Source organism: Leucoraja erinacea, chromosome 5 (assembly GCF_028641065.1).
Source record: "Leucoraja erinacea ecotype New England chromosome 5, Leri_hhj_1, whole genome shotgun sequence".
NCBI lineage: Eukaryota > Metazoa > Chordata > Chondrichthyes > Rajiformes > Rajidae > Leucoraja > Leucoraja erinaceus.
Window position 1 is genome coordinate 75,043,273 of NC_073381.1, and position 18,014 is coordinate 75,061,286.

General features: G+C 41.6%; 2 protein-coding genes across 6 annotated transcripts in view; one reads left to right on the forward strand and one right to left on the reverse strand.

Moving 5' to 3' along the window:
• mtfr2 (mitochondrial fission regulator 2) overlaps positions 1–3,889 on the forward strand; it is a 95,526-nt gene extending 91,637 nt beyond the window's left edge. For all 4 annotated transcript variants that reach the window (XM_055635945.1, XM_055635943.1, XM_055635944.1 and 1 more), the window contains exon 9: positions 1,656–3,889. In XM_055635945.1, the coding sequence (XP_055491920.1) occupies positions 1,656–3,121 (1,466 nt within the window). In that variant the 3' untranslated portion in view covers positions 3,122–3,889. The remainder of the gene's footprint in view (positions 1–1,655) is intronic.
• Positions 1–18,014, reverse strand: part of LOC129697421 (cAMP-specific 3',5'-cyclic phosphodiesterase 7B-like) — a 126,266-nt gene that overhangs the window by 18,852 nt on the left and 89,400 nt on the right. For both annotated transcript variants that reach the window (XM_055635947.1, XM_055635948.1), the window contains 4 exons: positions 17,503–17,654; positions 11,875–11,938; positions 8,929–9,024; positions 690–790 (listed from right to left, as the gene is read on the reverse strand). In XM_055635947.1, the coding sequence (XP_055491922.1) occupies positions 690–790; positions 8,929–9,024; positions 11,875–11,938; positions 17,503–17,654 (413 nt within the window). The remainder of the gene's footprint in view (positions 1–689; positions 791–8,928; positions 9,025–11,874; positions 11,939–17,502; positions 17,655–18,014) is intronic.

An 18,014-nucleotide genomic window follows, 5' to 3' on the forward strand; every position in this document is an offset into this window, starting at 1 on the left:
TCTCAACCAATCTGAAGATGGGTCCCAACTATTAGATAAACTCAGCAGGTCAGGCAGCATCTTTGAAGCAAGATGCAGCTGCCGGGAATGTTGAGTTCCTCCACTAGTTTGTTTTTGCTCCAGATTCCAGCATCTGTAGACTTCTGTGTCTCCATAATGGTCCAGAAAACTTTTTCATTTAGTTTACACTTCATTAAGTTAAACTTCCATGCTGATATCAGGAGATTGAAATAGTTTACTGTAAAGTATTTGGACACCATATTAACTGGGTCATATATCAGTATTTTTTTATAAATTCCTGTAAAATATTTATTGTTAGACTTCACTCGCCAACTGCCACAAAATAGGTTACAAAAACATGCTTCAATTTAAGTTTGATAAATTCATTAGTTGAGCATTGCAATCAATACAAACCCTAACTTAAGAAAAACAAAACAAATGTTGTCATTTTTTAAGTACCAGTTTGTTTGGTTAATATCAACAAGATATTTAGCGTTGGCTTTAGGAGAATTTAATCAAATCCCACTTCCAGTGTAAGAGGAACCCTGGCCAATTTCCCTCATGTCACTTTAACATTGAGGAGGAAATAGCTTTGTTTCCAGGTCAGTGACTCATTGCAACATTACTTTTTATCACAAAAAAACCCATTAATAACAAACAAAATAGTTTTAAAGAACATTTATTCATACCTTGGGTTCTTTCAGGTAGCAATGCATTGCCTGAGTCACATCAGCAGCATGAACTGCATTATGATATGGGTTCTGGCTGTGGTAATCTTCTTGAATCATAACTGATAGGGAAACAATAAATATGTACATGTTCGTCAAAAAAGCAGCCACTGAGATACTTAAGCACTTTGTTTCTTTTTTTGTAAACCAGCATCTACAGTTCCTTGATTCTATAAAAACATTATATATTACTTTAAGTAATATGTAAATCAGTTTACAATGATGGGATAACCTTCAGTCCCCACATGCACTGCTCAAGTTTCGGCCGATACCAATGTGGACTAACTTAAAATACAGGAGAACATGCCCCAACCTTGCATTGCAAAGGAGGGAATAGCACCGTATGTGCTCGTCTGTGGTAATGTAGCCAAGGATAACAACCAATAGTGAGGAACATGAACCAACTTCTGTATTTCATTATTTGTGTTTTTCTTTCAAGAAAAACCCCCACTAATTTCTGAATTTTACAGCTGTAATGTTGGCAAAGTCTCTCAGTACTTGCTCTGGGAAACTGCATGTAATTTCTGGCATCTGGACAGGTTTTAATTGCAGAAATTCAATTATTACCAGCAGTGATACCCTGATCCTCAACGTTTGTACTTTTGCAGTCTTTGCAGCTGTAAACAATGCTAAAACAGTGTATTTTTTAAAGAAAAGTTTTTCTAACTAAGAACCATTGAAAGACTTTGGTCTTTCAATGGTTCTTGTAGTTATTCTCATTAATCCACCATTACAATGAACCTTCATCTGGATATATAATAAAAGGATTTCATATGACTCCTTGTGTGTTGATCCAGAGGATCTACTATCATGCGAAACAAATCTCTTAAATCTCACTTCTCTCTGTTAAATCTAACATAATTTCCAATTATTGTAATAATATTCTCATTAATATTCTTGTTGTTCTGATGATCTTGCAACCCCCAGGACCAAACCTACCTGGCCCAAGCGGACCCATCGAGATAGGGCTACTTCAACCGGCAAGGCCTGCAGCCTACACACAGCCCCCACATCCTCGATCTCACGGAGCTGCCAACCCAACTGGACGAGTGGGCAAAACTGAGTATGGAGCCAGACATGGAGGGACTATCGACCCGACCAGACAACTGGAACTGACTGAGCGTGGGTCCCAATATCAAGGAACCATCGACCCGACTGGATCACTGAGTCCCATCGAGTGTGGGCCCTGGCGTCAAGGAAATGCCAACCTGACCGAGTATGGGCCCCGACACCGAAAAGATGCTGAGCTGTTCCAACCACTGGTCTCGATCGAGTACAACCACAAAAGTGTTAGATCCGCCTACCTTACTGGACAACCAGGCATGACTGAATATGGACTCCAACGCCAAGGGGCCAGCGACCTGCTCCGACCACTGGGCCCAAACGAGTGCATCCCCCGAAGCAGAGGATCCGAAGACTTGACCAAACAACCGAGCCTGATTGAGTGCATGTTGTGGCATCAAGGAATTGCTGTCCTGACCGAACAACTGCGTGCCACATCCCAACTTCTGAGCCTGACCAGGCCACAAGTCAAACCTCCCGGACGGCCTGACAGCACTAGCCGAGTCTCAGATCGCACTGGGGGCATCCGCCTACCTAATGGAGCGGCCGACTCCGTGCTCCAACTCCCAGGCCGGACCAGGAGAAATCGTCCTCTTAGGAAGCGTGGAAGGCGAGCTGGACTGAAGGTGAAACTGAGAGAGCATGGTTGCACATACCCCCTCCCCAACATATTACTGGTAAACATCCAAGGTATTGAAAACCAGCTGGATGAATTTAAAGCTAGACTCGCCGACAAGAATGTTCAAAGGAGCTACTGCGTGCTCTGTTTTACAGAGACATGGCTCACCCCTGCTTTACTCAACTGCGCATTACAACCCGAGGGCTTCTCGCTACATCGGATGGACCGCACAGCGTCCTCTGGCAAGGATGAGGGTGGAGGGGTCTGCTTTCTAATTAATTCCACTTGGTGCTCGGATGTGGTTGTCCTCGCGACCTCCTGCTCCCCTGCCCTGGAATATCTTGCAGTGAAGTGTCATCCCCACCACCTGTTACAGGAATTCACTTCAGTAATCCTGACAGCAGTCCATATCCCTCTCCAGGCCGATGTTAAACTTGCACTTGAGGAATTACGTGCTGTTGTCAATAGCTTTGAAACAAAATACCCCAGGGCATTGTGCATAATAGCCGGGAATTTCAATCAGGCCAACCTCACGAGTGTGCTACCAAATTACAACCAACACGTCTCCTGGCCAACCAGAGGTTCAGATGTCCTCGACCATTGCTATACGACAATCAAAAATGCATACCGCGCCGTACCCCGACCGAACTTTGGAAAATCTGACCACCAGGCTATGTTTCTACTCCCTGTTTACGAGCAGAAACAACAGTAGGAGGATCCGGTACAGAAAGTTGTACGGTGCTGATCTGAGAAATCAGATGAGATCCTTTATGACTTCTTTGAATTGGTTGATGGGCCATAATCATGGACGCTCTCCCAAGGGAGTGTGAAGTATAGATGTAGTCAAGGGGGAAAGAGGCTGGTTTGTGCGATGGACTGCGCTACATGCACAACTCTACAATTTTTGCAGTCTTGAGCAGAGCTGTAACCAAACCAAGCTGTGATGCATGGCTGTTGGATGATTTCTATGGTGCATCTGCAGAATTTGGCAAGAGTCATTGGAGACATGCATTGACGTCAATTTAGTTTAGTTTAGAAATACAGTGTGGAAACAGGCCCTTCAGCTCACTGAGTCCACACCGACCAGCAATCCCTGCACATTAACGCTATCCTACACACACTAGAGGGACAATTTACACTTATACCAAGACAATTAACATACAAACCTGTACATATTTGAAGTGTGGAAGGAAACCGAAGATCTCGGAGAAAACTCGCACAGGTCACAGGGAGAACCTACAAACTCCGTATGGACAGCATGTGTCATTGGGATCAAACCCAGGTCACCAGCACTCCAAGCGCTGTAAGGCAGCAACTTTACTGCTGCACCACCGTCCTGCAATTTCTTCAATATTTCTTGTTATCAGCTATTTCTCAATTCACAATATTTCTATTTCCTTTCTTAATGTCCATGTCCAAATTATAAAACCACTTTCTGTAAAAGTCGGCAAATGTTTAATAAAATGTTTTTTTTAATTCGATAATATTAGTTCTGTGTGAATTCTTCATTTTTACATTCAGAAGCCTTTTCCCAGGATGGAAAGATCTAATTCTACATGGCATCGTTAAAAGCAGAGCGGGGCAATGTTTAAAGGAGATGTGCACGGCTAGTTCTTTTTACACAGAGGATGGTGAGTGCCTGGAATGTGCTGCCTGGGGTGGTGATGGAGGCAGGTATGATAGTGGCATTTACAGACTTTTGGTAAAGCACATAAATATGCCTGGGATGGAGGGATATATATTATGGGCAGGCATATTAGTGTTGGTCTTGATGTCATGTTTGGTCCCGTCATTGGGTTGGAGGGTCTATTTCTGTTCTATAATCGGATTTTGACTAACCATATAACAATTACAGCACGGAAACAGGCCATCTTGGCCCTACAAGTCCGTGCTGAACAATTATTTTCGCCATCTCCCATCTACCTGCACTCAGACCATAACCCTCCATTCCTTTTCCATCCATATACCTATCCAATTTATTTTTAAATGATAAAATCGAACCTGCCTCCACCACTTCCACTGGAAGCTCATTCCACACAGCTACCACTCTCTTTGAGTAAAGAGGTTCCCCCTCGTGTTACCCCTAAACTTCTGTCCCTTAATTCTCAAGTCATGTCCTCTTGTTTGAATCTTCCCTACTCTCAATGGGAAAAGCTTATCCACGTCAACTCTGTCTATCCCTCTCATAATTTTAAAGACCTCTATCAAGTCCCCCCTTAACCTTCTCTGCTCCAGAGAATAAAGACCTAACTTATTCAACCTTTCTCTGTAACTTAGTTGCTGAAACCCAGGCAACATTCTAGTAAATCTCCTCTGTACTCTCTATTTTGTTGACATCTTTCCTATAATTGGGCGACCAAAATTGTACACCATACTCCAGAATTGGTCTCACCAAAGCCTTGTACAATTTTAACATTACATCCCAACTTCTATACTCAATGCTCTGATTTATAAAGGCTAGCGTACCAAAAGCTTTCTTTACCACCCTATCTACATGAGATTCCACCTTCAGGGAACTATGCATAGTTATTCCTAGATCCCTCTGCTCAACTGCATTCCTCAATTCGCTACCATTTACCATGTACATCCTATTTTGATTTGTCCTGCCAAGATGTAGCACCTCACACTTATCAGCATTAAACTCCATCTGCCATCTTTCAGCCCATTCTTCCAAATGGCCTAAATCTCTCTGTAGACTTTGGAAATCTACTTCATTATCCACAACACCACCTATCGTAGTATCATCTGCATACTTACTAATCCAATTTACCACACCTTCATCCAGATCATTGATGTACATGACAAACAACAGTGGACCCAACACAGATCCCTGAGGCACCCCACTAGTCACCTGCCTCCAACCTGACAAACAGCCATCCACCATTACTCTCTGGCGTCTCCCATTCGGCCACTGTTGAATCCATCTTGCTACTCCTGCATCTATACCCAACAATTGAAGCTTAACCAACCTTCCATGAGGAACCTTGTCAAAGGCCTTACTAAAGTCCATATAGACAACATCCACTGCTTTACCCTCATCAATTTCCCTAGTAACCTCTTCAAAAAAATTCAAGAAGATTAGTCAAACATGACCTTTCAGGCACAAATCCATGTTGACTTCCTAATCAGACCCTGTTTATCCAGATGCTTATATATATTATCTCTTAAGTATCTTTTCCATTAATTTGACCACCACTGAAGTCAAACTAACAGGTCTATAATTGCTAGGTTTACTCTTAGAACCCTTTTTAAACAATGGAACAACATGCGCAGTATGCCAATCCTCGGGCACTATTCCCGTTTCTAATGACGTTTGAAATATTTCTGTCATAGCCCCTGCTATTTCTACACTAACTTCCATCAATGTCCTAGGGTATATCATGACCTGGAGACTTATCCACTTTTATATTTTTCAAAAGTGTCAGTACTTCTTTTTCTTTGAATCTCATAGTATCCACAGCTAGTTTACTTGTTTCCCTTCCCTCACATAATTCAATATCCTTCTCCTTGGTGAATACCGAAGAAAATAAATTGTTCAATATCTCCCCCATCTCTTTTGACTCTGCAGATAGCTGTCCACTCTGTCTCTCTAATGGACCAATTTTATCCCTCGTTATCCTTTTGCTATTAATATAGCTGTAGAAACCCTTTGGATTTACTTTCACCTTACTTGCCAAAGTTACCTCGTATCTTCTTTTAGCTTTTCTAATTTCTTTCTTAAGATTCTTTTTACATTCTTTATACTCCTCAAGCACCTCATTCACTCCATGCTGCCTATAATTATTGTAGATCTCTCTCTTTTTCTGAATCAGGTGTTCAATTTCCCTTGAAAACCATGGCTCTTTCCAATTTTTACTATTTCCTTTCAACCGAACAGGGACATAAAGATTCTGTACTCTTAAAATTTCCTCCATTTCTCTTCTACATCCTTCCCATAAAACAAAATGTCCAAATTCACTCTTTTTAAATCCCACAAAATTTCTACAAATTGAGCTTTGGAAATTAGATACAAGCCAATTTTATAATAGTGAGGAAACATTGCTGGACTCAAACGTCACCTGTCTATGTTCTCCAGAGATGCTGCCTGACCTACTGAGTTACTCCAACAGTTTCAGTTTAGTTTATTGTCATAGCAAAATTGCAAATACCGGATTTCCCGGAGTCCATGACGCTATCTTTTACTCTAAATGAAGGCCAGAAAATGTACCTTTGTCTTGGAGGCCGAAGGTTAGGCTGAGCAATGCCACTCTCGTAGCGACTGCTCCGCGGAATCTGCCACGCCTTCGTCCTTGGAACTGTCAACTGTGAAGTGGGAAGCGGCTGTAAAAGGACAGCACCGGGGGGGGGGGGGGGGGGGGGGGGAGGTGGGGGGAGAGTTCCTTGGCAGTCTGGCCCAGGTCAGCACGGACTGGGCTGCACAAAGTTGCAAACTTGGCTAGGCGGCCAAGGGTAAAGTTGCGGGGAGGGCTGGCGTGTTGAGAAGGAGGGGATCGGGGATCATGCCAGCAACTCGCTCACTGCTGCCGCGACGCTCCGGGCGCGGAGCCACTGCATTGCGGCCGGGGAGGGAAGTAGCTCGGATGGCTGCGCGCGGCCGCCGGGACCGGACAGCGGAACCAGCCACCACCTTGGCGCCTTCTGCCAGCCAGTCACGGTGTCCTTCGGCACAGGCGCAACAGCTGGAGGCAGTGGTTAGCGCTCTCTCTCCCTCCTCATTGCCTCCTTGAAGGAGTTTCACATCTTCCTTTCTACTGACTAAACCAAACCCTTGATCCTGTCCCGCCAGCACTTGTCACCTTCATCCGAGATGACCCTGCAATATTGTTTAGTACAGGCCATATATCAGCTCTGATAAGATTGATCACGCCTCCCAAAACTCAAAAACATCTGCGAATAGTGGTGCAGGAAGTTCCCATGTTACAACAGGGTTGATAAAGTATTAAAGTAACTCAGCCGATCAAGCCACATCTCTGAAGGACATGGATAGGTGATGTTTCAGGTTAGGACCCTTCTTCAATTGCCTAGGTCCTCCCGCGATGTTGCCTGACCTGCTGAATTTCTCCCAGCACTTTGTTTTATTTGTAAACCAGCGTCCATTGTATTTTGTGCCTATAACAAGGTTCATAAGTCATAGGAACAGAATTAGGCCATTTGGCCCATCAAGTCTACTCCGCCATTCAACCATGGCTGATCTATCTTACCCTCGTAACTTAATTCTCCTGCCTTCTCCCCATAAGCCCTGACACCCGTACTAATCAAGAATCTATCTCTGCCTTACAAATGTCCATTGACTTGGCTTCCACAGCCTTCTGTGGCAGTGATTTCCAGATTCACCACCCTCTGTGGGATATGCAGGGATCGCTGGTCGATATTGACCGTGGACCGAAGGGCCTGTTTCTGCGCTGTATCTCTATACTAAACATTGACTAAAGAAATTTGTCCTCATCTCCTTCATAAAGGAACGTCTTTTAATTCTGAGGCTATGAACTCTGGTCCTAGACTCTCCCACTTGTGGAAAGATCATCTCCACATCCACTATATCCAGGCCTTCACTATTCAGTAGGTTTTCCCCTCATCCTTCTAAACTCCAGCCAGTAGAGGGCCCATGCCATCAAACGCTCATCGTTTGTTAACCCACATTCCTGCGATCCTCCTTTGGATCCACTCCAGAGCCAGCACATCCTTCCTCGGATCTGGAGCCCAAAATTGCTCACAATACTCCAAATGCGGTCTGACCAGCGCCTCTTTGAGCCTCAAGTTCAGTTATTTAGCAATATTCACCTCTTTTTACCCTAGTTTTGTTGATTTCGATCCAGTTATCAGGGCCAATATGGAAACAGCAAACACTTCCACAGATGGGAAAGGAGGTGCATGTGGTTTGTGCGGCTGTCACTTATTCCAAGAATTCTGTGTACTGATGATGCATGTCTTCGCGATTCCCAATACCATCCCAAATTTTCCTTCTCCTCTTTGACTTCTCATGATTTACAAGTCAATGAAGATATTGGATTTCTTCTAGGTTTGAACACATCCTTGAATCTTTTCCTGTATCTGCCAACTATTCACTTTTAATGACGTTGACTCCATCAGTCAGGAGGTATTGTATAACAGGCTCCTCAAATTTGGCTACCACTGTATTATAGTTGGCCTGCTGTCAGAGAGCAAACATGATACTTACACAGAGTTAATCTCACTGATGACTTTTGTCAAATGAGGTTGCATCATTACCACAACATCGCACACAAGCTATCCCTGCGACATCACTCTGGCCTTCAACAATAACTTGGGAGCCATCTCTTGGCGATACAGAGATCTATGATGAATCTGACCACCACCTCCACAATGTACTGGTACAATCTTTGATCAATTGAGGAAAGTGGTATTTGAAGATCAAGATGTCAGACCTGATGCAAAGTTCATTGCCTTCTGCGTATCAATGATCACTGCCCTTCAGCAATATTCCATGTAATACAAATGACATTCAGAAACAAGAATACTGTGGTTCCTTGCCGGTCTTACCTAAAAACCTGTGCAACTTTACCATATCCAACTGAAAGTGCTGAATGAGACCATGGAGATTAAACAGGTGACATAACAGGGTGACGAGACTATTCCCTAAAACAAAGAAGAGCTGGTTAGATAATAATAACAGCATTTTAGCATTGATATTCAATAAAGCAATAAAGATATCATCATCATTAATGAGTTATATTTGTGGCCATTTATATTATTCCTGGGAAGGACTATCAGGTGATATTTCAATTTTGTTAAAGGTGAAAGAGAAGAATCTAAATCAGCCTAGAAGAAAATTAAATTCTCTGTGAAGAACATTGCAGTTTTAGGACATTTTCCTCTGTCTTGTTCTGCATAAATAACACTTCTAAAGCGGATACCAACCCCTTTCTCGGTGCTGCAGTTGGAAAATCTAAATGCTTATGGTCATCAGAATCATTTATTTTGTTTTAGTTCCATTTTAGTTTGTCAAAGACTTCTAATAACAAAATAGATGGGTTGGGATAAATGGCCTGTTTCTATGCTACATAATCCGTTTTGTCCATGTTTAAATTATTGTGCTAGATGGACACTAAAAGACAACCAAATACAGAGTTTTAAACTAAACTACAGATGGCATCTCACGAATGCATGAAACACTTAGTTAATCTTACATTAACCAAAAATAAGGTAAATTTTAGTTTACTGTCACAGGTGCCGAGGTACCGTGAAAAGCTTTTGCGTGCTAACCAGTCAGCGGAAAGACAATCCATGATTACAATTGAGCCATTTACAGTGTATAGATACATGATAAGGGAATATTAGTGCAAGGTAAAGTCAGAAAAGTCCGATCAAAGATAGTCCGAGGGTCACCAATGAGGTAGATAGTAGTTCAGGACTGCTCTCTAGTTGTGTTAGGATGATTCAGTTGTCTGATAATAGCTGGGAAGAAATTGTCCCTGAATCTTGAGGTGTGTGTTTTCACACTTCGATACCTTCCGATGGGAGAGGCGAGGAGAGGGAGTGGCCAGGATGCGACTCATCCTTAATTATACTACTGGCCATGCCGAGGCACAGTGAGGTGTAAATGGGGTCAATAGAAGGGAGATAGACACAAAAAGCTGGAGTAATTCAGCAGGACGGACAGCAACTCTGGAGAGTAGGAATGGGTGACGTTTTGGGTCGAGATCCTTTGGGTCGAGTTGCTGTGGTGGGATTCACACTCACATCCCTGGATGCTAACTATTATTCCACTGTGACTTCAATAGTTATAATGGGATTTTAGCAAGCAATGAGGTTTCAGGGTACAGATTCAGTTTCCTGGTACCAGATATACAATAGGGATTTTTTTCCATTAGAGCACAAGCTTGAGATGATGTAATAAAAATGTTTACTCAGAGTTGCTTGTTGCGTCAAAAATATTCAATATTAGATTAGATGGAGGAAAGAATAGATATGGAGAGAATGGATATGGTACAGGGTAAGTGATTAGAACTAATGGTCACGTGGAGTATAAATATACAATTCATAGATTTTTTTTCATTCTATTATAAGCTAATTTGAAACAGTTTGTCAAAATTACTAGTTTGATGTTAGAATTATTCTTCCATGCCTGAGCCATTTGGTGCTTCAGAACATTTTACAGATGTGGATATGGTGTGATGATTTGCCAGCTTTTAATTTTGGTTATCGGCATTTATATTAAGACAATTTGAGGGGATTTCTTTTTAACCCATCTAATGCTCGGTGAAACATTCGCTATTCAGGTTATAAATTCTTATAATTAACATGAGCCCTAAAATTCTTGTTACAAATCAAAATGTATTTCACTTTCCATAAGCAATATGCCTATTTGCTGACAGCTCATTTAGATTGAAGATGGATACAAAATGCTGGAGTAACTCAGCGGGACAGGCAGTACCTCTGGAGAGAAGGAATGGGTGATGTTTCGGGTCGAGATCCTTCTTCAGACTTCTGTGTGCAAAACAAGTCTCCAGCATTTTGTGTGCTGCCTGTCCCGCTGAGTTACTCCAGCACTTTGTGTCCTTCTCTCCAGAGATGCTGCCTGTCTTGCTGAGTTAAGGGGCTGTCCCACTGCAGCGACCTAATTAGCGAGTTTAGGAGAGTTTGAAAAAGTGTCATGTTGAAGACCTCCTTCGACTATGTGGAAGACCTCCTTTGACCTCCTTCGACTGTTGAAGACTAGCTTCAGGAAAATTGGACACCGAGTAGTGGAGAGTGAAAATGATCTCCTTTGATCTCCCTTCGACTATGTTGAAGACTATCTACGACTACCCTCGATTACCAACGAATAACATGCCGACCTACTACGACCTACCTTGACTAAACCTACGAGTAAAAAAAGTATCCATTTTTTCAATGCTGCCTTTTTTTTTTTATTCATGGGCATTTTTCAGCATGTTGAAAAATACACCGCGACCTAGCTGAGGCCTCGAGTACGCGGGGACTACTCATGAGCATGAAGGAGAGTTACAAAGACCTCCTAGGACCTCATGTCGAGCATGCAGCGAGTATGAGTCGAGAGCAAACTCTTCTGAACTCGCGGATTAGGTCGCCGCAGTGGAACAGCCCCTTTACTCCAGCATTTTGTGTCTATCTTCAGTTTAAACCAGCTTCTGTCGTTCCATCTTACAAAAGCTAATTTAGATCCTTGCACCTCTCAAAGTTTGTCCATTTGTTATCTGGCAACTTCATATTATAAGGAGCAACATCTTCCAGTTAAGATTGCTCCTTTTAAAAGTAGATACCATGCATCAAATATGCTTATGCAACAAGTTGGTTGGGGGGAGGGGGAGGGGGGTAGAGATATCATTTTGATAGTCAAAATTAATTTCTCCTTCAGCTGTATCTATCAATATACATAAAATTTACTGAGTCAAGAAAGAAAGAGTGAAGAGTGTTTTATGGTCATATGTCCCAGATAGAACAATGAAACAATACTGATAGGCTTACCATTAGTCAGACGGTCAAACAAAAATATGTCAAAGTTCCACAATCCAACTTTTGATAACATATGCTATACAGAAACAAAAAAAGGAAATTATCAATAAAATATGCAGATATATTCACTTACCATATAACCATATAACAATTACAGCACGGAAACAGGCCATCTCGGCCCTACAAGTCCGTGCCGAACAACTTTTTTTCCCTTAGTCCCACCTGCCTGCACTCATACCATAACCCTCCATTCCCTTCTCATCCATATGCCTATCCAATTTATTTTTAAATGATACCAATGAACATGCCTCAGCCACTTCCACTGGAAGCTCATTCCACACCGCTACCACTCTCTGAGTAAAGAAGTTCCCCCTCATATTACCCCTAAACTTCTGTCCCTTAATTCTGAAGTCATGTCCTCTTGTTTGAATCTTCCCTATTCTCAAAGGGAAAAGCTTGTCCACATCAACTCTGTCTATCCCTCTCATCATTTTAAAGACCTCTATCAAGTCCCCCCTTAACCTTCTGCGCTCCAGAGAATAAAGACCTAACTTATTCAACCTATCTCTGTAACTTAGTTGTTGAAACCCAGGCAACAAATCTCCTCTGTACTCTCTCTATTTTGTTGACATCCTTCCTATAATTGGGCGACCAAAATTGTACACCATACTCCAGATTTGGTCTCACCAATGCCTTGTACAATTTTAACATTGCATCCCAGCTTCTATACTCAATGCTCTGATTTATAAAGGCTAGCATACCAAAAGCTTTCTTTACTACCCTATCTATATGAGATTCCACCTTCAAGGAACTATGCACGGTTATACCCAGATCCCTCTGTTCAACTGTATTCTTCAATTCCCTACCATTTACCATGTACGTCCTATTTTGATTTGTCTTGCCAAGATTTGTCCTGCCAAGGTGTAGCATTATCAGCATTAAGCTCCATCTGCCATCTTTCAGCCCATATTTCCAAATGGCCTAAATCACTCTATAGACTTTGGAAATCCTCTTCATTGTCCACAACACCCCCTATCTTGGTATCATCTGCATACTTACTAATCCAATTTACCACACCTTCATTGATGTACATGACAAACAACAAAGGACCCAACACAGATCCCTGAGGCACCCCACTAGTCACCTGCCTCCAACCCGATAAACAGCCATCCACCATTACCCTCTGGCTTCTCCCATTCAGCCACTGTTGAATCCATCTTGCTATTCCTGCATTTATACCCAACAGTTGAACCTTCTTAACCAACCTTCCATGAGGAACGTTGTCAAAGGCCTTACTAAAGTCCATATAGACAACGTCCACTGCTTTACCCTCGTCAATTTCCCTAGTAACCTCTTCAAAAAATTCAAGAAGATTAGTCAAACATGACCTTCCAGGCACAAATCCATGTTGACTGTTCCTAATCAGACCCTGTTTATCTAGATGCTTATATATATTATCTCTAAGTATCTTTTCCATTAATTTGCCCACCACTGAAGTCAAACTAACAGGTCTATAATGGCTAGGTTTACTCTTAGAACCCATTTTAAACAATGGAACAACATGCGCAGTACGCCAATCCTCGGGGACTATTCCCGTTTCTAATGACATTTGAAATATTTCTGTCATAGCCCCGGATTTTCTACACTAACTTCCCTCAATGTCCTAGGGAACATCCTGTCAGGGCCTGGAGACTTATCCACTTTCATATTTTTCAAAAGTGTCAGTACTTCTTTTACTTTGAACCTCATAGTATCCATAGCTACTCTACTAGTTTCCCTTACCTCACATAATTCAATATCCTTCTCCTTGGTGAATACCGAAGAAAAAAAATTGTTCAATATCTCCCCCATCTCTTTTGGCTCTGCAGATAGCTGTCCACTCTGTCTCTCCAATGGACCAATTTTATCCCTCGTTATCCTTTTGCTATTAATATAGCTGTAGAAACCCTTTGGATTTACTTTCACCTTACTTGCCAAAGCAACCTCATATCTTCTTTTAGCTTTTCTAATTTCTTTCTTAAGATTCTTTTTACATTCCTTATACTCCTCAAGCTCCTCATTTACTTCATGCTGCCTATAATTATTGTAGATCTCCCTCTTTTTCCGAACAAAATGTCCAATTTCCCTTGAAAACCAGGGCTCTTTCCAATTTTTACTGTTTCCTTTCAACCGAACAGGAACATAAAGATTCTGTACTCTTAAAATTTCCCCTTTAAATGTCCTCCATTTCTCTTCTACATCTTTCCCATAAAACAAAATGTCCCAGTTCACTCCTTTTAAATCATCTCGCATCTCATCAAAGTTAGCCTTTCTCCAATCAAAAATCTCAACCCTAGGTCCAGTTCTGACCCTCTCCATAATTATATTGAAACTAATGGTATTGTGATCACTGGACCCGAAGTGCTCCCCAACGCATACCTCCGCCACCTGTCCCATCTCATTTCCTAACAGGAGGTCCAGCACTGCCCCTCCTCTACAGATTCAATTTTAATTTATTAAAATTAATCTAGTCGGTACCTCTATGTATTGCTGCAAAAAACTTTTACATATACCATTCTTAAAACAGTAATAATACTCAAATAAATCTCAGGACATTTTAAAGATACTTTGACACGGCCATTTCAGGGCCTTGACCAAAAGTTTATTTAAAGAGGTGGGTTTCACGGAGCATCTAAAAGGAAGACTGGAGTTCACAGGATACTTGTATACAGTTGCATTCCCCTAAACATCTCACTAAAATTCATAAACGCCTCCCACATAATGAATTACATATCATTTACTCCCATTTCATTTTTCAGGAAAATACAATTGTGAATACTTATGAGATACTCTGCTTTAAATGATAGCTGCTATTTAACCTCCAGGTGAAGAGTACAAGGATTAACGGGCAGCAATGTGACTCCTTCTATGATCCTAATCATCATCATACCAACCAATTAGACAGTTAATTCATTATGTGGGAGACCTTTATGAATTTTAGTGAGAATTTTAGAGGAATGCAGCTGTATACGTATCCTGTGAACTCCAGTCCTGAGTGACCAAGAACATGCAACGTAAGGCCATGACCTGTCCCCTTCAACAAAATGGAGAAAATGCTACCACACAAAAAGAATTACAAACTCGGTCCAAATGTAGAGTTTAAAAAAATCAAATCACAGCTGGTTTAAAGTTAAGATTGAAGGTTCATTAAGAGGGTCTGGCTCAAAATTTGGATTAGTAAAATATGCAATGTTTATGTTGTAATCTGTCTTTGTGGCTAAGTGGTTTACTTGAACTATAAATACCCTTTAACAATTTGTTTATGATTTTCAGGATGTTTTACAGAATTCACAAATTAGAGCAAGTTCCAAAGTATTTTCAGCAGAGCTTTGTTTTTTTAACATGGTTAAAAGTCTTAACAACTAAATGCCACTGTTCTCATGTTGAAAATAAGTGAACTGAGCTGAATAATTTGGGAAGGCTGGCAGTATCATCAGAGACCCACACCATCCTGGCCACACACTCATATCCCTGCTACCTTCAGCTAGAAGGTACAGGAGCCTGAAGACTGCAACAACCAGGTTCAGCAATAGCTACTTCCCCACAGCCATCAGGCTATTAAACCTGGCTCGGACAAAACTCTGATTATTGGTGGCCCATTATCTGCTATTTGCACTTTATCAGTTTATTTGTTCATGTGTCTATATATTTATATTGTGGTATATGGACACACTGATCTGTTTTGACTACTATGTTCTGTGTGTTAAGCAAAGCAAGAATTTCATTGTCCTATCGGACACATGACATTAAACTCACTTGAACTTGAACTTGAACACAATACAGATTCACCAGAGTGTCAGGTGTGCCTTATCTTGAGAAAATTAGAATGTATCATAGGATTTTGATATTTAAATGAAGCTTACAAAATTATTACAGGGCTTAGCAGGCTGGATGCCGTGGGACGGGGGGGGGGGGGGGGGGGGGGGGGGGGGGGGCAGGGAGCGGGGGCGGGGGCTGTAAGGGCTGCAGATGGTTACAGGCTCAGAATAAAGAAATACGCAAAATATTGGAGTTACTCAGTGGGTCCGGTCTCCGACCAGAAAAGTCACCTATCCATTTTCTCCAGAGGTGCTGCCTAACCCACTGAGTTACTCCAGCATTTTGTGTCTTTCCTTGGTTAACCAGTTTTTACACTCAGAATCCAAGGTAGACCATCTGGTACCAGGATGAGAGAAAGTTGTTTTTGTAGACGACTGGCGGCTGTGAAAGCTCAACAACCTTCACCTGAGATGTGCAGGGCAGGTTTTTATTTTACACAGTGTGGTTGGGGCCTGGGACTCCCAGCCAGGGTTGGAGGTGAAGGCAGATATTATAGTGGCGTTTCAGAACTTTATGGATAGGCACATGGAAGTATAGAGTATAGAGGGTTATGGATCATGCAGAGGCAGATGAGAACAGTTTAACTATGATGCTAGGTCCGTTCTTGTGTTGCATTGTTCTATGTTCTATGAGGCAGGTACCCAGGATTGTTGTCCTCAAGGCCGACCAAAATAGGACCTGTGTAGAGGTTGAAGACATGGTGGCCACCCCCGCAGACAGGCAGATCAGTATTGCAAACTAATTGAAACAGTGTACTGTTTATGCACATGCAGTCCTGTTTATGTCTAAGTGTTTCTTAAGCATGAATGATGCACTGCTGTGAAGACAATGATCAGTTTTCAGAATAGACCGAAATAGACCATCACATTGCGCATGAAAGCATTGTGCTGCATGATAGATTTTCTAGCCCACCAGAACTTTATTTTTTACCAACATTGTATTTTTCATTTAGTTGTGCAAAAGCTCGATGAATGAAATCCAGTGAATGTCTCCAAGCACTTTACTGGAAAGTAATTAATTTAAAGCATAATTAATTTGAATTTATAAGCAATCATAGCAGTACAGATAGATTTATAAACTGCTAAGAACAACAATAAAATGACTGATGGTGTTTCATGCCACAAGTTGAAGCAATCCTGGACATCCTCATACATTATCAAGAGATCTCATCCAACTATCTAAACAGCCAGAAAGGCAGTTCATAGTCATAGATTGAAACAGCGTGGAAACAGGCCCTTCGGCCCAACTTGTTCACACTGGCCCACAATGTCCCAGCTACACTAGTCCCATTTGCCTGCGCTTGGTCTATATTCCTCCAAACCTGTCCTATCCATGTACCTGTCTAACTGTTTTTAAATGATGGGATAGTCCCAGCCTTAACTACCTCCTCTAGCAGCTTGTTCCATACACCCACCACCCTTTGTGTGAAAAGGGTACCCCTCGGATTCTTATTAAAACTTTTCCCCTTCACCTTGTCCTCTGGTCCTTGATTCCCCTACCCTAGGCAAGAGACTCTGTGCATCTATCCGATCTATTCCTCTGTTTTAATTTTCTGTCTAAAACTGTCAGCTAGATAATGTGGTCAATTGCTGGAGTAGATTTTAAACTTGCAATCTTCTGAAATGGGAGGGAATGCCATCATTGAGCAAGTTTAAAATAGCGAAGTAAAGATCCTAAAACTATATCAAAATCAACTTGCTAGCGTGTCTTGGAACTTTTTACCCCGCGTTTCCAGTTTCAATAAAGGCAGCTTAGAATCACATCAATTCAAGTTTCACATACCCTGGCTTGCCCAAGGTAGTCCTCATCCAATAAGTGTAGACATGTCTGTGGGACAATGCCACGTAGCAGTCGAGAGGCATGAAAATACCTCTGAAAGCTCAATAGTCTTTTCACTCTTTTCTTTGAGCCGATTTCACCTGAAAGTGCAGTTGCTAAAAAACAAAGAGAATGAATAATATAGAAATGCAAAAGTTCAAATAACACTCAAATGAAATGCATCCCATGGTAAAAGGTTTGATATATTACAACTGAATTGCTCCTGTTTAGTTCTAACCAAGCAATTGGCTAGTCTCTGGCTGGCAAATAGCCATAAAATGTCTTTGAATCAAAAATAGCATTACACAAGCTAAGTTATAACGGATATAACTGTTTACATTAAGTACTTTTTCCATGGCACATCTTCCAATGAGTTGCAGAGTATATTGTTTCATAATTAGAAAACATTGCAGCATCTAATATACAGGAATAATATAACAAAGGGCAGGAAAAGCTACAAACTGGTGTAAATAATT